Here is a 23253-nt window from a genome sequence, read left to right as displayed (position 1 = left end):
CTTTCAAGGCGGCCGGTAGAAACCCCTCACCCAACGAAGCGTTCACTAGGCCCAGGAGCCAGTCACGCGTAACCTCCCAGGATGCCAGTACAAGCCAGGAGGGACACGGGTCCAATAAACATGTGGTAGGACGCAGACGTCCACGCAACCTGTCCAAATCCTCGATGGCAACCGAGTCAAACTCCTCCCAGAACGGTCCCTCAAGACTCGCCTCGGGCGTCTCCACTGGACCACTGAAAGGGGCCCATCCCATCCGGATTTGAGCGACTTTGTCCTGTAGATATTTCCCAAACTCCTCTGCTCTGCCCTGTAAAGGGGCTTCCCGCGGTCTCTCAAACAAGAGGGAGCGAGTCACCCGAAACAGGGCGGCAGGGCGGTTATCTGCGGACGCAATAAGAGCGGCACAATGTTGACGTTTGGCCGCTCTTAATGCCACAAGGTACGTCCTCAAATAGGCTCGTGCCTGTGCTCGGTCAAATTCGGAACGGGAGGATCTCCAACGACTCTCTAGGCGTCTCTTGTGGCGTTTCATCACCCTTAGCTCCTCGGTGAACCAAGGAGCCAGGGTGGTTCGTCGCTGCAGGAGAGGCTGCAAAGGCGCCACCCGGTCTAGGGCCCCGGTAGTCGCACTATTCCAGGCGTCTACCAGGTCCTCCACCCGACTAAAACTCAACCCTTCCAAGACGGAATGGCTGTGGCTTCCGGCCTCCCAGTTCAACCAGTTGCTTCCATCTCTGGCCATTGGGGGCGAGCAACTGGCCCCCATGGAATGGGTGCGCAATTTGGGCGTCCTCCTGGATGCCCGGCTGTCCATGGATGACCATGTAACAGCCGTGGCAAGGGGGGCGTTCCATCAGGTTCGCCTGATGCGCCAATTGCGCCCCTTATTGGACCGGGATGCCCTACGCACAGTCACCCATGCGCTGGTGACGTCTCGCCTGGACTACTGCAATGCTCTCTACATGGGGCTTCCCCTGAGATGCACTCGGAGACTGCAGTTGGTCCAGAACGCGGCCGCGCGGGTGATTATGGGGAGGACTAGATACTCCCCTGTAACACCTCTCCTGCGCGAGCTGCACTGGCTCCTGTAGTCTACCGAGTGCGTTTCAAGGTTTTGATTATGATCTTTAAAGCGCTTCATGGCACAGGACCTAGTTACATGCAGGATCGCATCCTGCCCCATACATCCCTACGACCAATCCGCTCACACAGAGAGGGACTTCTTCGGGTGCTGTCCGCTAAACAGTGTCGGGGGGCGACACCCAGGAGCAGAGCCTTCTCTGTGATGGGCCCAGCCCTGTGGAATGACCTCCCCCGTGACATCAGGATTACTTCCGATCTCCGCTCCTTCCGTGTACAGCTGAAGACCCACCTCTTTCACTTATCTGGCCTGGCTCAACCGTAAATTTTTTCTTATTCCTTCTGACAGTCCTTTTAAATTTTAAATTGTGGTATTACTAATGGGGTATTTTAATGGTGACTTTTAACTGTCTAAATGTGATGTAATTTGTTACCTCCTCTGTGCATGTATGTCTTTGTATATGTGTGTATTTGGATGTTTATGTGTTTGCACATATGTTTTATGTTTTATATGTTTTATTGTACGCCGCCCCGAGTCCTGTCTGGAGAGGGAGCGGCTAATAAATTCAAATTTATTATTATTTATTATTATCTATCAACCTGTATCTTTTCAGTAGCAAAACAATCTCATGTCTTCTGCCATTTATGGTATCAGTCCTCTAATCATCTCCTTAATCAAATTTGCATGAACTCCTCCTTGCAGCTCATTGCTTATTAAGTCTCTCATATAATTTCGATACCCTTCTTCTGTTTCCTTGATCAGCTTATCTTTAATTATCCGTGGTGTTATCAATGATGTTACTGATTACATTTCTCTCTTTAATTCCATAAATACTTTTGTTTTTTTCTTCTTCTATGTCTTGCCATCTGGGGTAGAATTCCCCACTCTTTCCATTTCCAGACACAAACCATTCACCATCGATGTCAACAGATTTGATTTCTTCATGATCATTTTTCTCTTCGGTGTTTAGAACTCTAACCTCCACTTTTTCCACTTGATAAACATCTCCAACTTCTTCATCATATTTTATACATCCCTGCAACCAATTCGCTCTCACAGAGAGGGACTCCTCCGGGTGCCGTCCACCAGGCAGTGTCAGAGGGCGGCGCCCAGGAATAGGGCCTTCTCTGTGATGGGCCCAGCCCTTTGGAATGACCTCCCCCCAGATATCAGGACAACGACCGATCTCCACTCCTTCCGCACGAAACTCAAGACCCACCTGTTCCAACTAGCCGGCCTGGCTTAACTAGAACTTTCTAACCTCCCTGGCAATTTTAATATTTTAATATTTTATACGTAAATTTTGGGGTTTTTAACTGTTTTAATTGTTTTAATTTATTGTTATTTATTTGAACCTAGTGGCTTCCATTTGTATTTGACTGTTAAATATTGATGTCACCTCCTCCATGCCACACTTGTATTTTGATTTAATTGTACGTTGCCCCGAGTCCCTTTGCGGAGAGGGGGCGACTGATAAATCGAAATAAATAAATAAAATAAATAAATTTTGCTGTTAAATGCTCTAGGTTTTCCAACTTCTTTTCTATTCTCTCAGATGTATTTAATAATTTCTGAATTTCAAACATTATCTTTTGCAAACTTAAAGTTTCTTTCTGCTGTTGAAATTGTGCCATTATCTTCAGCTGACGAACACTGCTGCTCAGACTTGGGAGGTTTTTACAAGATTAAGCATAAATTCACAATAAGGTCTTATTTTCACTTTTCTCTGGTTAAAGATATACTTTAAAAGAACATCTGTATAAACAATTCGTGCTTTTCTTCTTATCACTCTCTATAAACAAACAGTGAGACTTTGAAGTGCCAAGCCAGAATGATCGGTGAGGAAAGTAAAAGTGTTTTGTTTCCAATACACAAACCTCCAGCCTCCGAGTAGCAGTGTTGTCTTTCCCTCTGTTACAATTTTCTTTGTTTCTTTTTGTATCTTTTTTATATTCCAAGTTTTAAAAAAGTCAAATTCTTGAATGAAATAGAGAAGAAAAAGGGAAAAACACATGCAGTAATGAAGAAGGTGAATTTTAGTCCATAGGTTGCAAAAATAATTTTAAAAAAAGATAGAAGAAGAAAACTAAATCCATTTGTTTTAAAAGTCTTGCATAAATTCCATCCATGAAAATAGCATTTAAAAAAATGAGATAATACACTGTCCAAAACCATTCAAAGCTTAATTCCGCCACTTATTTCTTCCGTTCTCAAATTTAAATTAACTTTTAAGTTTTTTGTAGGCAGTCTCTTTTAAAACGGTAAAAATTCCTCACCAGCTGAAAACACTTTCTCTTTCCGTTTCCTTCCGTTTCGGAGCTGTCCCAACTTCATCAGCCTAAGGGCTGTGCTTTTGTCGCCAGCTAGAAGAACTTCTCCTGCATCGATCAGTAACTTTGCGGTGTCCCTGAGATCAGCAGGACATATTCTTCCTGTTCACTGTCTCTGCAGGATGGTTTAGGTCCATTTGGACCACACAGTGGCAAAAGTGTCGGCGGCGATCTCAGAGCATTGAGATTGCACATCGTCTCGTGGTGACATTGGCTCCTCCTTGTTATGCCCAGTTCTTGATGCATGTTAGGAAACAGCTAACATTTCTAGTCATGTGATCTGGGGGCAGGAAGTAGTTGTTGTAAGATGGATGCTGCTGAGTAAAGACAAGCCTCTGATTCAAGCTCCTTGTTGTCTGCCTTTATATTGTGTTAAATCATCACATGGTACCAGGATTGGGGTGAGAAGAGTCATGGCAGCAAACAGCAACACAAAGAACATTCCTTCCCTGGATTTGGAGTCAGGGAACATAGCTGAAAACTGGTCAAAGTGGAGGGAGCTGATAGAGCTTGTGTTTGCAGGACCTGATGCAGACAAATGGACTGATCAGCAGAAAGCAAAACACTTTCTGATTTGCGTGGGACAGAAAGGATGTGATGTGTGTGCAAGAAAGTGGGGAGATCACTGCAGAGGACAAAAAGAAAACAGGGGTACTGTTTGCAAAGTTTGAAGCACACTGCAACCCAAGGAAAAACTCAACAGTGCAGAGAAAACTGTTTTATGAGAGGAAGCAGCGTGGAGGTGAATCTGTGGGTGAATGGGTGACACAGCTGCACTTGCTTGCCAAAGACTGTGCTTTTCATGATGCTGGAGATATAATTAAAGACCGTATTCTGATGGGCAGTAAGTTTAAGGAAGTTCAGGAAAAACTGCTGCAGGAAGAAGACTTAAATCTCGAGAAAGCCATAAGGATTGCCAGAGCGTATGAAATTTCAAGAAAGGACATGCAGGTACAGGAAGGAACACAGCACTGGAACAATGCTATAGAAACTCAAAGCAGTAGATATGGTCAAGAAAGGGCGCACAAAATAATAAAAGGCACCTATGGCACTGGGACAAGAGAGAAGCAGGTTGTGGATATTGTGGAAACATGCACCATAAAAATAGTGTCTGTCCTGCAAAGGGGCAGACCTGCAATAAATGCAAGAAAAAAGGACACTTTGCCAGCGTGTGTAGACTGTCTTCACAAACCGGAAGATCACAAACACGGGCTGTACACACCATGGAGGACAATGATGACAGTGCAGGGTCAGACTCGGACTGCTCCCCGATATATCTTGCAGTGGTACTGAAAGCACATCACTCTGCAGATGAAGCAAATGTAACATTACAGATAGGGGCTAACAAAACTCCAATCACATTCAAAATAGATACTGGAGCACAAGTAAATTGTGTGCCAAGCCACATATACTTAGAACACCTCAGGAATGAATCCCCCTTAGACACTCTGGACCTACCGAAACTAATGGGATATGGTGGTGAAAGGCTGAAAGTAATGGGTCGCTGTCATGCAAAATGCTCTTACAAGGGATCTGAAAAGGTTTTACAATTGTTTATGATAGAAACGCAAGCCCCAGCCATGCTAGGTCTCAAAACAAGTAAAGAGATTGGACTTGTGAAGATCATAATGACTGTGGATGGTGGGCATAGCGGTCTGATGGAGGCTGACATATATACAGTCTACCGAGGAAACCAAGGATAGCGTAAGCGTATCAGCATGTGACAATGCTCGGAGTGACTCTCAACTTGACAGCAATCCTACTGATGATGAGACAGTGGTTACTTTCTCTCGCTATGGTCGAGCTATTAAACCAAAAATATGGAAAGACTTTGCATCATATTAGATGTTTTATACTTAAGAGGGAAGAAGTAATGTTGTGTATGCTTTATGTTATATCTCAAGTTCAATGATTATGCCCAGTTCTTGTTGCAAGTAGTTGTTGTAAGATGGCTGCTGCTGAGTAAAGACAAGCCTCTGGTTCAAGCTCCTTGCTGTTTGCTCTTATATTGTGTTAAATCATCACACTAGTTATAATGCTTAAGAGAAACTAGATGAACTAGGTTTTGTTCTTTGCTTAAGAAAACTGTTTAATATTTGAAAGCGCAATGGATGCAAATAGGAATTAGAACTAAGATGCATTGAAGCAGTACTGAGAGTGCTACTGGTAGCTTCATGCTAAAACTGCTAGAAATCTAAAATACAGAGAAAAGCAATTAAAATTTGAAATAATTTTGTGCTTTATTGAGGCTTACTATAAATTATTAACTGTTATCAGGTTTTCAGCCATAGTTGCAAAATTTTCTTTGCATTTGTGTAGGTAGTTTATATTCCTTTAGCAGTTGTACAAGTAGTGAGCAAGGAATGACTAAAGATCACAGCTGCCATTTGTTTAAAGATATTAAAAATAGGTCCACTAAATACTGAAACTGAAAGACATCTTTGCTAGTTTTGTGTAGACTGCATAGAAAACAGTGTACTATATAGAATAGAATTCTTTATTGGTCAAGTGTGATTGGACACACAAGAAATTTATCTTTGGTGCTCTCAATGTACATAAAAGGAAAAAAAATGCATTCATCAAGAATCATAAGATACAACACTTAGTCCAAGAAAATGGACACGGAAGGTGACAAAAAGTGGAAGTAACAGGAATGAAAGTAGAATGATTGTAGAATGAAAAAGTTTCAGAATGAATGAAGGTTGAAGAAAGAGGATGTGGAAGGAATAGAAAATAGAATAGAATAGTATAGTATAGTCAGTGGTGGGTTGCAGGCGTTACGCCCCGGTACGGGCGTACTGGTGCCTGCCCAGAGCACTGGGTACGTTCCGGTACAGTGCTCCAGAGGGCCCACCCGCCTGCCCGAGCTCCTTATCTGTATTTGAGCTCTTAGGCATTTATGCGCAGGTGCACGGAGCACACAGCGCATGCGCAACGCTCCACCGAGCACCTGGAGCGTCACGGAGGCATCACAAGAGGTAAGGACATTTGTGCGCGTGTGCACGTGCGCTGCACACATTCATGTGGTGGAGGCTGGGCCCTGTTGCAACCATACCTATTTGTATATTTGTATATTGAATGTATATCTATATTTTGTACTATACTGTTTTAACATGACTGTACACCGCCCTGAGTCCTGTTTAGGAAAGGGCGCGGTTTAAAAATTTAATTAAATAAATAAATAAATAAATAATAAATACATGTTGCAACGGGATCCGGAACCCACCACTGAGTCTAGTCTAGTCTAGTCTAGTCTTCATTGGCCAATTGTGATTGGACACACAAGGAATTTGTCTCTGGTGCATAAGCTCTCAGTGTACGTACAAGCAACAAAATTGTCTTTCTAATGTTAGATTTGTTAGAAAGTACACAGAAGTGTTTATATACACAATAAGGGAAGATTTTTATGGCATCCACCAAGGCAAAAAAAAAATTGAAGATGTATCCTATTTTATATCTACCCTGTTTCCCTGAAAATAAGACCTCCACAGATAATATGCCCAATAGGGCTTTTGAGCACATGTGCTAAAATAAGCTCTCCCCCGAAAATATTGCAACACCGCAGCAGCCATGAGGTGACCACGCTTGCCGCCTCCTGTACCTCAAAAATAATACCTCCCCGAAAATAAGGCCAAGTGCTTATTTTGGGGGTCAAAAGAAAATAAGATCCTGTCTCATTTTCAGGGAAACATGGTAGGAAAAATCTGACCTTTTAGTGGCCATAAGAAATTATGTTTATTTCTGCTCCCAAATCCATTCTAAACCCAGAGAATGTATACATGGAATAAACCGAATGTGTGCCATCCACTTTCAGTTTATTTGAACCATACACTGGAATTTCAATAATTGGCCTCTTCTGCAAATCTGGAAAATGTAGAGGCTAAAGGATGTATCTTTTGGCTCGATCTGAATGTAGTATCTGATCCCTAGGGAGATCATGACCTTTCAGAGGAATAGTAACATGAGCAAACCTCAAAGTAGCAATAGTTCTGAGAGACTTCTGCGTGTAGATAATTAAATTAGCTTTTCCACATTTATTGACATTACAAGATACACAATTTACTTCTGCAGATGAGGCCTTTGTTGCATAATCTGCAGAGTGCTCTAGGCTGAAGATGTTAACCCCAGTAAGCTACTTTCTGTAGGCTCTCTTTTTCTGGTGATCAAGTTGAAATGAACCATGAAATATTCTTGTCTGGACAGATAACACAACAGTATCCAGGGAGGTAGCATATGTGTAATCCAGATTAAATCCTTTTCCTTTATGTTTCATTCTATCGATTTGTTCATTGATTATAAGAAAAAAAATAGTCTCTATAGCTTAAGTTAATTCCTATGACTAAAGGGAATTTTCTCTAGAATCAGGAATGCAGTTCTGTTCGGCCCTGCCTTCTTAAATGAACAGGAGTTAATTTTTTCTTTTCAGGTTTATCAGTTTGTAGATTACTGTAGACAATAATTCGCTTTGTTAACATTCCTAGTTCAAATGTAATTTTTATATTTTATTAAGTCAAACCAATCAAATGAATGTGTGATTGTATGTGTGTGTGTGTTTCTGTCTTTCCTTGTGTCTATAAATGGTGATAAAAATGTGAATTATTTTTTTTAAAAAAATAAACCAAAACAAACTAAATTATTAATAGTCCCATTCCTTTCTTTTTTTATAGAAACCAAAGCCCAAAACAAAACCTAATTCAAACATTGAATTTCAAACTTTCAAAATAGGTGAATATAACCAACAAAAATAGATTCATGTTTACAAACAGAAATGTTAACATCCAATAGAATCAACTCAAAATGTGCCAGTACTAAGATAAACGCAAATCATGTCAGTTAGGCAATATTTTGCTGTTCTCCAAAAGCAAAGAGATGCATCCAACATCTGATAAATGTTCTCTGAAGGATCAAATATATTAAAATACACATTTTCTGTAATGTTAGCCTATTTTAAAATAAAAAGAAACTAGGTTTATACTTGTGATGTAAGGTTCCATTTTCATGACCCACTGAATCTGATTATTGTAGAAGTACAATAAATAGTATTACTACAGTATTATTGTAATACTACAATAAATAGTATTAATTTAGTTTAAATATTCTGAATTCTCATAAAAATGTGTTGAGTTTAAAGAGCTGCAATTGATTGTTTGAGGACTTTAACAAACATAATTTTAGAAGCAATGTGTCTAGACCAGCGGTTCTCAGCCTGTGGGTCGTTTGACACCCCCCCCCCAATGGGGTCGCGACCCACAGGTTGAGAACCGCTGGTTTGGGGGTCAAACAACCCTTTCACAGGGGTTGCCTAAGACCATCCACCTCCACTGGCGTCGCCCATGCTCAGGAGCACGTCCTGAAGCAGCAGATGCATGAAGAGTGCTGGATGGCAAAGCAGCCTCCTCCCGGCTCCGGGCGCAACCCAGATGCCGCCCACGCCAGGTCTCCACGCCAGGGAAAGGCCGGGGCGCTTAAGGGGGAGAGAGACGGGTTCTTCTGGGTGGCGGATCAGCCTTGGCATCCGAAGCGAGCGTGGTCGGCAGTGCCGCTTCAGCCCAGCCACCTGTACAAGGGCTCAAAGGTGCCCAGAGAGCAGGAGAGCGGCGGGGCAGTCGGGCCACCCCGCTTCAGCCAGCGGGATGGGCTCTCGCCCAGGCAGGCACATCCTGGGATTTAAGCTGCCTTGGGCCTGGACGCTGCCTTTGCAGGCCAAACTGAGCTCGGAGAATTGTTGGCTCCCGGGAAGGGCTGGCAGGAGAGGCCGGAGGGGAGGACAGGCCCCGCCCACCCATTCCTTCCATCCTGAGGAATTCCACTCGGGATGGAAGCACAGTTCGATGTAGCTTAAGCCTTTGTTTAAAATCCCATTTAAAGGGCAACTTCTTAATCTGTGTTAAATAGATTGCTCGCACAAATTAACCGCTACGCGCTCCCACGCCTGGTTGTAATGATTCTAAGAAAGAAAGATAAAAAGAAGAAAGATGAAAGAAAGAAAGAAAGAAAGAAAGAAAGAAAGAAAGAAAGAAAGAAAGAAAGAAAGAAAGAAAGAAAAGGGAGGAAGGGAGGAATGGAAGGAAAGAAAGAAAAAGAAAGAAAGGGAGGAGCGGAGGAATGGAAGGAAAGAACTTCTTAATCTGTGTTAAATAGATTGCTCGCACAAATTAACCGCTACGCGCTCCCACGCCTGGTTGTAATGATTCTAAGAAAGAAAGATAGAAAGAAGAAAGAAAGAAAGAAAGAAAGAAAGAAAGAAAGAAGAAAGAAAAGGGAGGGAGGAATGGAAGGAAAGAAAGAAAATGAAAGAGGGAGGGAGGAATGGAAGGAAAGAAAAAAGAAAGAAAGAAAAGAGGAATGAAAGGAAAGAAAGAAAAAGAATAGGGAGGGGGGAATGGAAGGAAAGAAAAAAGAAAGAAAGAAGAAAAGGGAGGAATGAAAAAGAAAAAGAAGAGGGAGGGAGGGATGGAAGGAAAGAAAAAAAGAAAGAAAGAACGAAAAAGAAAACTGGGTGCGTGGGGGGAACGGAATGTAAAAAAAGTAAACTTAATAAAGTGAAACTCATGTAAACCACGAACTGCTGCTGGAGGCAGGCATGGAGGTCGTTTTATCCTGGAAAATCCCAGCCTAGCTGATCTTCTCCCAAACCAAGATTGGCAGATTAATCACTATGCTTTAATTATGTTCAATTTGTAATAATGAAAACACATCCGGCATATCAGATATTTACATTACGATTCATAACAGTAGCAAAATTGCGGCTACAAAGTAGCAACGAAAATAATTTTATGGTTGGGGGTCACCACAACATGAGGAAATGCATTAAAGGGTCGCGGCATTGTGAAGGTTGAGAACCCCACTGGTCTAGACAATATATTTTGTAGTAAATTTGTAGCAACAATATTGATTTTGTCAGATATAGAAACAACGTATGTTCCTGTTCTTTGTATTTCTATTACAGAAAGTTAATATTGTGCCCGGTGACCCTTTTCAGGCTCACTAGCCATGCCAGGCATTGTGGTGTTCCGTCGTCGCTGGTCTGTGGGAAGTGATGATCTTGTTTTGCCTGCCATTTTTCTCTTTGTTCTTCATACAACTTGGTAAGTGAAAATATACATGAGAAGAAGACGTCTATTGTTAGGTCATAAGCCATTGATATTTGTTTTGTAATTTTCATATCCAGGTATTAATACTATGTTGCAATTTAAAATGCAACCTAAAGTTCATATATATAAAGCAGCATGGAAATGGATCTATGCATGTATAAGGTTCAGGCACAAATATATATTTTTTTAATTTTTTATTTCACTACTATGGTTCTGTAATGTCCTCAGGGAAGTTGTTGGAGTATCCAGTTTATTCTTAAATCAGCTAAAAAGAATTTCAAAGCAACATAATTGAATTAAAGAGAAAGGAAGCCACATACAGATGTGTGAAAAAGTCCTGCACGGTTTACGGTTTATGACATTTTTTGGATAGGCCATTGATTTTATGATATTTTATGCAAATATAAATAAATACTGGTGGTTTTTAAGTGAAGAGCATAAGCTTTTTGCAATTTAGTGTTGTTTGGATGGGGATTGTGAATTTTCTTGCATGCTTACAATGACTATGAAAACACTGATGCATACCCAGTGGCATACATGTTGCAATTACTAAGGTCGATGCTAGTGTTTTGTTAACATTTTTATTGTTTGTGACCCTGAAAAGGACCATTTGGGTAATCAAACATGGTTACTAATATGAAATTGGCCAGCCCTTATTGCTTATCACCAGGCGGCATCGCTTCGGCATAGACTGTATAAGCCTTTGCACGTGATCTTTGGTGACAATGTAGTGCCAGGCTGCAGTAATGGATTCAATCAGCTCCTGCTTGGTCTTCGGATGCTTCTTTCTTATTTCGTAACTTCCCCCCCCCCCCTCAAGTTCTCCATTGGGTTCAAATCCGAGTTCTGAGCTGGCCAACCCAGGAGTTGAACACCATGCTTCTTCATCCACTGCTGGATGGACTTGGCTCGATGACAAGGAGCGTTGTCATCCTGGAAGTAAAAGTCCTTCCCTACAAGTTGCTGAGCTGAAGGAAGCATGGTCTTTTCCAGGACTTCAACATACTGCTTGAAATTCGTGATTCCCTGCACGATTTGTATCTGACCAATACCAGAAGCAGCGATACAGCCCCAGATCATCACGTGCAATGGATGCTTCACAGAAAGATTCAGGCAGTATGGCCTAAATTCTTCAGCTGGAAATCTTCTGACATATTTATTGCACTGATTCCCAGTCAAGTAGAAATTGCTGAAGATGACCTTGGCCCACTGTTGGTTAGTCCACTTGGCATACTTCTTGGCCCTCGCATGTCGATGAGAGCGGTGAGCGTTTGTGAGCAAAGGTTTACTTCGAGCCCTGCAGCCTTTGAGCCCCCTGGCAAGCAGTCTGCAACACACTGTGCTTGTGCACACTTTTACACCACATGTTTCACCCCAAATTCTTGTAATCTGAGGTGAGGTGAGCTTCCTGTCAGCCATCGAAATGTGTTGCAGAGCCTGATTTTGCCATTTTGCTGACTTTCTTGGTCTTCCAGAGCGGAGCCTGTCATCCAATGAACCAGTTATTTGATATTTTTCAACCACTCTGCTCACTGTGATGCGATGGCATTTCACTCTCTTGGCTGTTTCTGTACAGGTGTAACCCTCTTCATGAAGCACAATGATGCGATGCCACTGCTCAATACTGGTGAAAGCAAGGGCCATCATCCTTGCCCGCAGCTAGAGCTAAATTAAATTTCTTGATGCTTTTCATACCTATTTATAGTCAGAGAGTATGACAACATTGATTGGCTCATAGATTTAGCCTCTGCATTTTGATTGGTCAGCCAAAGCTCACTGCTAATTGGCTACTTTCAATCCTAATATTCTCCAAAATTCTAGTTGTGTTTGTTTTAGCACATAAACTCACTCAAAACCTTAAAAAGACTTTGGTTATATTAATAAAAATTATGCATCGCAATCCGACTACAGAAATTTTCATCAAAATACTAATTTTGCGTGGTTTCTATGAGTGAAAAGTAGATTAAACATGTAATACAGCTTAAAACTGAAAGCATGCAGGACTTTTTTGCACAGCTGTAAATTATACCCATGGTTGTAGTAGATGATAATTAATATATAAATCCATTCAAATCATACTGTCAGTGTCAAAAGAAAAGATAAGAATTGGTTTCTATGTAGATACTACCACTGAGAAAGCCAAACCATGTCGGCAATCATTAAGAAACTATTAAAAGCAGGGCTTTTTGAAAGCTCAACACCTGATTAGAGGCAAATGCAATTCTTCCATATCAGCCCATTAATATTTTTGTAATTAAAGTGGGTCATACTTATTCCAAGGAGAAAAAAAATTGAATAACTACATTGGTGTTATCTTTATTAGAAATAAATATATACAAAACCATAAACACATTTTTGAGATCTTCAGATCTTTTTATTATACAAAATGTAACAAGAAGTTGATGGAAGTGAGAAAAGAGATGAAGATATACAGTATGTTGAGTTGGTTGACGTTAAAAATAATAAAACTGCGTGGATGGACAGACAAGACACTCCAGCACCACAAAAAAACAGCACCACAAAAAACAGATTAGGAACACAAGTTAAACTAGGGAAGAAAATGGTAAGTGAGCACCTGTCTACCCTAGACGAGTTGAAATCACCAGTACCAGATGGATTACATACTAAGGTTCTGAAGGAACTGGCAGATGTGATCTCAGAACCACTGAACTACCATATATTTCGGAGTATAAGGCGCATCCAGATTTTGAAGAGGTAAATAATCCAAAAAAAAATTGCACTCTGCAGAGCTCCCCAAAACGGCCCGTTTTTCACGAAAACAGGCCCATTTTTTTTTCAAAAAAAGGGCATAACCTTTAGGAGGCTTGCTCCTGGGGAGTGGGCCCCTCCAAAAATGAGCAAAAATCGGCCCGTTTTTCGTGAAAACTGACCCATTTTTTTCTAAAAGACAGGAGGCTTATAGAGTGCTCCTGGGGGCTGGGGGGGGGCAAAATTGAGCAAGAAATGCCCCGTTTCAGCCACTTTTTTGAGGGAAAAAGGTGCATCTTATACTCTGAAAAATATAGTATATCTTTCAAAGTCCTGGAGCACCAGAGAATTGCCAGAGGACTGGAAAAGAGCTGATATAGTTCCCATATTCCAAAAAGGGAAAAAATAGATCCAGGAAAGTACAGACCCATCACCTTGACCTCAATATCAGGGAAGATTCTGGAAAAGATAATCAAGCAACGAATCAGCAAACACCTAGAAGCAAACAAAGTAATAACCAAAAGCTAAGATGGGTTTGTCAAAAACAGATCCCGCCAGACTAATCTTATTGCATTCTTTAACAAAGTGACAAAACTAGTGAACCAGAGGAATGTTGTTGATATAATTTACTTGGACTTCAGTAAGGCATTTGACAAAGTAGACCATAACCTACTACTTGACAGAATAGAAAAACGTGGGTTAGACAGCATCACCACCAGATAGATTCGTAACTGGCTAACCAACCACACTCAATGTGTAGTCCTCAATGGAACTGCATCTACATGGAGGAAGGTATGCAATGGGGTATCACAGGGCTCTGTTTTAAGCCCAGTATTCTTCATCATATTCATCAATGATTTGGACGAGGGGATAGATGGGAAGCTCATCAAATTTGCAGACAGCGCCAATCTAGCAGAAATATCCAGCACTCCAGAAGATAGGTTTAAGATACAGAAGGATCTTGACAGACTTGAACATTGGGCGCTATCTAACAAAAAGAAATTCAGTGGTGAAAAAGGTAACGTTCTACATTTAGGCAAGAAAAACAAAATGCACAGGTACAGTATATGTGGTACCTTGCTCAATAGTGGTGACTGTGAGTGGGATCTTGGATTCCTGGTGGACAATTACTTAAACATGAGCCAGCAGTGTGCTGCAGCTGCCAAAAAAGCCAACACAGTTCTCGGCTGCATAAACAGAGGGATAGAATCAAGATCATGTGAAGTGTTAATACCACTTTATAATGCCTTGGTAATGCAACACTTGAAATATTGCATCCAATTTTGGTTGCCATGATGTAAAATATGTTGAGACTCTAGAAAGAATGCAGAGAAGAGCAACAAAGATGATTAGGGGACTCGTGGATAAAACATATAAGGAATGGTTGCTGGAACTGGATATGTCTAGTCCTATGATAAGAAGGACTAGGGGTGACATGATAGCGGTGTTCCAATATTTCTGGGGCTACCTCAAAGAAGAGGAAGTTGAACTATTCTCCAAAGCACCTGAGGATAGGACAAGAAGCAATGGGTGGAAATAATCAAGAGAGAAGCAACTTAGAATTAAGGAGAAATTTCCTGACAGAACAATTAATCAGTGAAACAACTTGCCTCCAGAAGTTGTAAATGCTCCAACACTAGAAATTTTAAAGAAGATATTGGATAACCATTTGTCTGAAGTGATATAGGGTTTCCTGCCTAAGCAGGGAGTTGGTCCCTTCCAACTCTATTCTACTCCCAATCGGAGATTTAACAGAGTAGAAAAGGGGGGTTTTGTGTGAAAGGATTGATCTCTCCTTGGTTCTGATACCTAATGTTAATATCTGACCTCAGGATTCTTTTGCTGTGAGACTGGGTTTTCTGTTGTGAGATTTCAAGGTTCTAATATAAAACAGATTAGTATTTGCTAGCCTAATGTCTGTTTCCCAAACTCTGCTGTTCATGGACAAAACAATAATTGTTGGTGGTAATGGCATTTATGTGTCATCTTCATCTTGTTGGGTAGGTTCCTCATGAGTAAATAAATGTATGACGTTTAGGAGCCTGTGATTGTTAAGATGCACTGTGTGTGTGAGAGAGTGAGAAAGTGTGTGCACTCACTCATGTGCATGCGTTGGCAAGCATGGTAAATTACATGCTGGATAAAAACAATATAATTGGCATATGGGAATCAAAAAATGTGTGCCTGATAACATTTTCGCCTGCCCTCTGCTGACTGTTGAAGTATGTGCAGGTTTTTACTGTTCCCATTTCCAGGCTTCTTTACATGATGGAGAGACAGATAAATCTCAAGGGGATTGGTGCAGCCTTCCCCCCCCCTTCTTGTATTGCAGAGAAAAACAGAGTGTGTTCTGGGACACCATCCAGAAATCAGTATGTGGGCGGGGGGGGGGGGAGACTTGTTAGCTATCCACCAGCATTTTACTATTACAGCAGCACAAGGAATGCATAGCACCCATAAATGAATATTAACAAAATACAGGTTTGCGATATATTCTATTACCTGAGAATCCCATAACCCCCTATACCTAAAATCGACTAAAAGCAATATGATAGTCCATTTAGGAATTGAAACTTTGACATATTTACTTTATGAATAATATCAAAATAAGTTATCTGTGAATATCATATTATACATACTACAGTATCTTAGAGATACAGTAGTAGTTTACTGTGGGATAAGCTTTTATTGGCAGCAGTTAATTTCATCAGCTGCAAACAGTTTGGTTATTTATATAGCACTAACTATTCCCAGGGATTTAAAAAAAGAGAGATTTCCTTTCTCAATTCATATAAAAGCAAAACAAACCACAACAGTTGGAAAAAAAACCTTAATTAATGTTAGGCTTCTTGTTCCTTATATGGCTAAAAGCCTTTGGTCGTGTATATATTGTCTCAAGCTCTGTCAAGTGAATGTGGCTTATGTACGGCAGGTTCATCATCCTTTCTGTGGTGCTCTTTGGACTGGCATACAATCCCAATGAGACCTGCTCTCTCAATCTGGTGGACCATGGCAGAGGCTATCTGGGTATTTTGCTCAGCTGCATGATCGCTGAAGTTGCAATCATCTGGCTCAGCATGCGTGGCAGCATCTTGTACACAGAACCCCGGGATTCCATGCAATATGTGCTCTACGTCAGACTGGGTAAGAGGCAGCAGCGGTCAAGGGTTTATTTATTTTTAAAATTAATTTTTGGTCTTGATGGAGCTGCAGTCATGCTCTCAAAGGTTTCTCCATTCGTAATATTTCCAAACACTGAGTGATCCAAGGGCATTTTCAGTTGTGGCACCAAAAGACGTCTGCATCTGGACATATGGCTACTGAAATTAAATATTATTTGCAAATTTAGTCACTATTTCATTACTTTTGCAGATGTGGGAAAACATACTCTTATTTTCTCCCAAATAGGAAAATATGCCTCCATAAAATCTGTATCAATTTTTCTAGGGCGAATGCACATTTATGATTTTTTGTATTGTTAAAAATGGACAGCATCATTAATGAAATACATAGACTTTGTCTGATGCCTTGACAGCGGTGCATGTGTGCTGTTTCTTATGTTCAGCAAAGACAAACATGTTAGCATGATACTTTTAAGGATAAGTAAATATAGTTTACTATTCTGTGAAAAGAAACGCATACTATAATTATCTTTCTCAAACTCACCATTATTTCCTTTGTTCACTTACCATGAGCTTTCATTTGTAAAAAAAATCTGATGCCTATCTACCCCTCCCAAAAGTGTGTGTGGAATATATTATGCTATTCACTCCAAGCCTCCAAAAAGAAAAGTCTACATATATGTGGGTATATATGTGCTATAGAGAGATAAAACATTTTGGATGCTTCCCTTGCTCATTTTTATAGTTAAGGTTCCCCATTATCATTCTTTAATATTTTTCTCCTAGACTTACATTGCATGTTTATCTGGGTAAAAGTGAAAAGTTTTAGAATGACATTTATTTTTATTTAGTGTATGGCATCTACAAAGGCCATGCAATCTCTCTGATATACAACACTGGAAACAAGAAATATATGTTTAAAAATATAAGTTTAAATAAAATATCAGAAAATATATATGTGGGAAATACAGTATATGAGATAAAATATTAAATTAAGATAAAACCATGATAAAATCATCATAAAATGTCACGATAGAATAAGATATATGCTATAATTAGATATCTAAGCAAGCTAATCACCTAATGTCTTCTGGTGTAGCTGCAATGAGATCATCCCATTTAGAATGACACATCAGAATGGATATTTTTCTCATTGGCTAAGAATTGATGCTCAGAAATATGGTGAAATCAGTTGTTGTTGTTGTTGTTGCTGCTGCTGCTGCTGCTGTTATTGTGTTGTTATACCATTGTACACTTTATTCTTTTGTACCAGCAATCTTGGTGATTGAATTTATCTACGCTATTGTGGGCATTGTTTGGTTAACCCAGTACTACAGTTCCTGCAATGATGTTACTGCCAAGAGTGTTACTTTGGGTATGTCTTTATAAGTATTCAAAATCACGTGTACGCATCATATTGTATTGAGATTTAAAGTGTTTATAGACCTAAACAAGCATAATTGTTGAGGTCTTGCTGTTTCACTGTTGTAATTTAGTTTTGCTGAAAACATTCATGTACATTTATTCATAGGCATAACAATTAATAGTATTACAATTAGAAAGGAAATAACTGTTGAAGAGTAACTAGGCTGTGCTTTAAAAAAAAGTGTTGTATATGCCATGATCCTATGAAGGACTGAAGATGTAGACTGAACAAAGTGGTATAATGCATATGTAACTATTTGGGGGTCACTAACTATTATTCACAGTATTTATACTCATTGCGCTTGCTTGATAACCCTCATTAAATATATTTTATGATATATTTATGATGTTACAGAATCTCCAAGAATATCAGAAATTTTATACAAGAATTATTTTTACCTTGTCAAAGAAAATCAAACAGGGAGTATTACTCTCTGGAAAAGAATACATAAACTTCAAGCAAAGAGTACAAATGAGTCAGATCTGCCACTTACAAGCTGGGCCTTATCATCTGTCTCCTCTGTTTCACTAGGAATGGTCGTCTGCAACTGGGTGGTCATTCTGAGTGTTTGCATCACTGTCCTCTGCGTATTTGACCCAACAGGACGGACTTTTGTTAAATTGCGAGCCACAAAGAGGAGACAACGTAATCTAAGAACATATAACCTGAGGTAAGAAAATTGTAATTGTAGAGGTTGACTCAGGGTTTTATAAAATAGATTTGCAATTTAGATAGATGCAAATCTATTGTTTTCAATTTAAGGTAAAGGTTCCCCTTGCACATATGTGCTAGTCGTTCTGACTCTAGGGGGCGGTGCTCATCTCTGTTTCTAAGCCAAAGAGCCCGAAGATGTCTCTATGGTCATGTGGTCAGCATGATTAAATGCCGAAGGTGCAATGAGCGCTGTTACCTTCCCACCAAAGTGGTCCCTATTTTTCTACTTGCATTTTTTACGTGCTTTCGAACTGCTAGGTTGGCAGAAGCTGGAACAAGTAATGGGAGCTCATTCCATTACGTGGCACTAGGGATTTGAACCCTTTTCAACCCTGTAGATAAGCACAAATGAGTGTATTCAATATGGCAGCAAATAGTGCAGTTTACGTATTGGGGATACTTTTTTGGAATTGTAAATAGTAAATGTCTTGTTTTTATATGTATGTATGTATGTATGTATGTATGTATGTATGTATGTATGTACAGTATGTACAGTATGTACAGTATGTATGTATGTGTGTGTGTGTATATATATATATATATATATATATATATATATATATATATATATATATATATGCACAATTTTGGTGTCCAGATGATATTCTTTAAAATATATATTTTGCAATATTTATAGTCCTCTTTACTATGCAGCAAAAGTCAATTTTTTTCTCACAATGATACTATCATGTACATTAGAATAAAAGGTAATGGTTTGGCGAAGATCATCCAAGTATAAATGAAATACATTATATATCATTTACCCAAAACTATAAAAGAATGTGTATTTGGTTTGTCATAACTTAATGAGCCAGGAGTATTTGACAACAAAATGGTATTTTCAGCAATGCAATTTTCTATTTTAAAAAATAAAGAAGTTAAAATAGAGCAAACATTTTTAATTAATTCAATCTAGCCAGTGTGACATTTTCCCCCCCGCAAAGATATAGGATTTTTGACCAAACATACAATATTAACATTTTACATCATTTTGTTTTCCTTCGGAATCCATGGAGGATCAAACTTCTGTAATATTGCCTAAGTTATATTGGAGATTTGAATTGAGCAGAAGTCCTTATTGGAGAATATGGTTGAGAACCTAAACAGAGTGCTAAAGATACTGAGTAATTAAGTAGCAGAACTTCCCATTTAAAAATGCTCATAATGTATTAACTGAGATGCAGAATAAGGGGTCAATCCATCTTTTATTAAATGCTGACACTGATTATATTTGACGTAAGAGCTACATATTTTGAGAAATCCACAAAGGCAGAAAAGCTTGAAGAATTTGAAGAGAGGAAGGTACAAAAGGGAAAAGTTTCCTTTATCTCTTAAACATAAAGACTCATTTAATCAACAATGAGTCAAATGAGAAACAGACATGAGTAGGCTTTGTGAACACCTTTTTCCGATCTGAGCCATTCCTGACATTCTTTTTCTAGGGCGACTTATGTATCTCTGTAATGTAACTATATTCCTGCAGGTGGCAGCATCTAGCCTACATTGGCTGAACTTGAACAAATAATGCAAAGTTGGCTCAGCTACTATTTGGATGGGAGACCACTGAGAAATCCCAGAGCTGTAAACTGGACTAGGAAGTTTAAAAGAAAAAGAAAGAGAGCTTTGGAACAAGACAGTGGGAAACCATTTCTCTTCTGTTGCAAAAGAACATTATTTTCATTACTAGGAGCTGAGCTGTATTTGAAGGAGATTTTACTTTTACCTTATCAAATAACTATAGATTATAAAGAGTTCTGAATCTGCTACTATTGTGTGGAAGCTTTAAGACAGATGACATTCAGAACTGTTCACTATTTCATTCCATATTATTCCAGTGTTTATATATTCTTGATGTTAGGCTCTTGATGTCTTTTTGATCTGATGATTGCATTTGACTGTAATTTTTTTCTTCTTAAGGCATCGCTTGGAAGAAGGCCAGGCTAGCAGCTGGACCCGCCGTCTAAAAGTTTTTCTCTGCTGTACACGAACAAAAGATTCACAATCAGTAAGCAGCTACTGTCTTGTCATTAAAAACAAATATAATTCATGATTTTGATAGTATTATAGTCTGAAAACTGTGGTTGATAATGAGAGGAAATATGGTACAAGTATCCTATGGGGATATTCCACGCATGCATGTTGATCCAGTGGTGCTTTGTTGTAAGAATAGAAAAGCTTTTCATAGTTGGTGCAAAGAAACCTTTACAGGTAAGCTGTTCATTCATGCTCGATTAGTTGCAAAAAAAGAAGAAGCCATTTTTAATATAAGAAAAATACTTAGCTTGCAAAGGGGCCTAAAACTGTTGAGTTGGCTAATTTTAAAATATATAGTAATCTTTCATTATCTTTTATTACTAAAAATATAATTAAAATGGAGTAATCAATTATTTAGATTTTTTTTAATCATGAAACTTTTAAAAGGAATTCCACATTTTACATTTAGCAAAAGTAGTAATAACATTCCTCAGAACCATCTAATCTTGGCCTGTTTGCAGCTGTCAAGACATCTTACTTAATATGTAGTATCTGATACATGATATTGAATTGTGCAGGCATGTTCACCCACAATAAAGAACACATAGGTGTACTGATAGCAAATACTGCTGTATAAAATGAAACTACCTGATTTAACACACACACACACATTTTTTTTTCTCTTAATTCCAGACGCTAGAGAAAAGAAATGTTGGTCTCTATTATATCTTTCCTGTGAGTTTTCAAGGTTTAGGGTTGAAAGCCTTAAGTTGGTTGCTTTAAGGGTTGGAGGGAGGATCTTAGCCTAGGTCAGTTATTGTTGTTTTGACAAATGTGATATAGTAGATAATGTATTAGATAGAAAGTGTTGCTTAATTCAAATACCTGTTCCATTATTTTGCTTAATGCCTGCCCTTCAACAAATTGTGTCACAGGCCTGATTTACATAATATTAGTATATAACATGGTTTGTTGAACAAGTCACAATGCCATGATTCACATAACACTTTCATGATGAGAGAGTGGCAATATCATGCTAAGCCAAAACTAAGCAAACCATATTATATGTTTATCTATGTGTAGTAATTAGTATTTCATATTACTTCATCTTATTGGCTTGTTTTTACCATATCATATATGGATTCAAGCATTGTTTCTTGACTACTATAGTGAAGAAAAATTGAAGTAATGCTATGTAAAGGTAAAGGTTCCCCTCGCACATATGTGCTACTCGTTCCCAACTCTAGGGGGCAGTGCTCATCTCCATTTCAAAGCTGAAGAACCAGTGCTGTCCGAAGATGTCTCCGTGGTCATGTGGCCAGTATGACTAAAAGCCAAAGGCACACGGAACGCTGTTACCTTCCCTCCAAAGTGGTCCCTATTTTTCTACTTGCATTTTTACATGCTTTCGAACTGCTAGGTTGCCAGAAACTGGGACAAGTAACGGGAGTTACATAGTGCTAGGGATTCAAACTGCTGAACTGCCAACCTCCTGATAGACGAGCTCAATGTCTTAGCCACTGAGCCATCGCATCCCACTAGCCACCGTGTCCCACTATGCTATGTATGTTATTTTAAATGTCTTGGAAGAAAAGTTTAATGTAAATAAAAATCAATACATTCAGCCACGTGCAGAAACTGGTAATCCAGAATTGCTGCATTTATACATAATACCAAGGCAGCATTACTGTTTATTCAATAATAGTTGTCTAATTCACATATAAACTAAGTTATAAAGGATTATTTACATACTGTAATTTTTAAAAAAGCAAACTTCATTGTGGTTTAACATAACGCCTTTAGCAATCCAACAAGCTAACAACTATTTCAAGTTCTTGTCTCTTGCTTGTCGCAGATTAATTTTTCACCTTTTCCTCTTTGGATCTTTCAGGATGCTTACTCTGAAATTGCATATCTCTTTGCTGAATTTTTTCGAGATCTTGACATAGTCCCATCTGATATTATAGCAGGCCTTGTTCTACTACGTCAACGACAAAGGGCAAAACGCAGTGCGGTATTGGATGAAGTGAGTGTGAGGAATTCTCATTTTAACAATGAAAAGTGGGTGAAATAGGCTATCATTACCTAAAATTACCTTCTGTGATACATTTCATTTGAAAAATACCTAATACTTCATAATTCACTTCCCAGCTATTTAACAGTTTTGCTGTTTCTTATTGACAAGTTTGAATTAATAAATATTTGTTTACTGAAATAGAGGAAATTATGATTTTAAACGTCTTTCAAATATCATGTTAGTTATGAGAGAAAATTCCATAAAGCACTAATTCTCTCTGGTCTGATTTTTTTTAAATTAACCACTTAACAGTTTAATTTGGTCTGACTACTAATTCTAGGAATACATTGAATGAATGTCTAGGATCAATTGAGTATTGGCAAATACTGTAATTTGGATAATGAAGACATTAGTTATTTTGAGAGATAGTTGCAAATATCCTATTAAACATTCTTTTTCGCTTCCCATCCAGAAGATGGAAAATAGATTGTTGGCCAAACATCTCAACTCAGCAATATAGGTCACAACTAAAACTATGTGAAAGTGGTGGGAATATGACACGAGAGACAAAGTAGCTGTTGCCATAGGAAAGTTCAATGACAATTAGTGGTAATCAATTACATAACAATTTAGGTAGCTTCAGCCAACCCCCAACCCCCCACACAAAAGCCTTTTTTAACAATTTCAAGGCTGATACTGTAATTATTTTAATTAAGCCTATTTTTTGTGGATTAGAATCCACTTTATTAGATTATCATATTTGTATTCTAGTCCACAAAAATCAAG

General features: G+C 39.0%; 1 protein-coding gene across 2 annotated transcripts in view; it reads left to right on the top strand.

Moving 5' to 3' along the window:
* DAGLA (diacylglycerol lipase alpha) overlaps positions 1 to 23253 on the top strand; it is a 147342-nt gene that overhangs the window by 79630 nt on the left and 44459 nt on the right. For both annotated transcript variants that reach the window (XM_081938903.1, XM_081938904.1), the window contains exons 3-8: positions 10361 to 10499; positions 16147 to 16358; positions 17610 to 17711; positions 18294 to 18432; positions 20394 to 20481; positions 22342 to 22476. In XM_081938903.1, the coding sequence (XP_081795029.1) occupies positions 10405 to 10499; positions 16147 to 16358; positions 17610 to 17711; positions 18294 to 18432; positions 20394 to 20481; positions 22342 to 22476 (771 nt within the window). In that variant the 5' untranslated portion in view covers positions 10361 to 10404. The remainder of the gene's footprint in view (positions 1 to 10360; positions 10500 to 16146; positions 16359 to 17609; positions 17712 to 18293; positions 18433 to 20393; positions 20482 to 22341; positions 22477 to 23253) is intronic.

The sequence above is a fragment of the Natrix helvetica genome (genome assembly GCF_964273705.1).
Source record: "Natrix helvetica genome assembly, chromosome: 1".
NCBI classification, from domain to species: domain Eukaryota; kingdom Metazoa; phylum Chordata; class Lepidosauria; order Squamata; family Natricidae; genus Natrix; species Natrix helvetica.
This window is presented reverse-complemented; position numbering and strand designations above follow the sequence as displayed.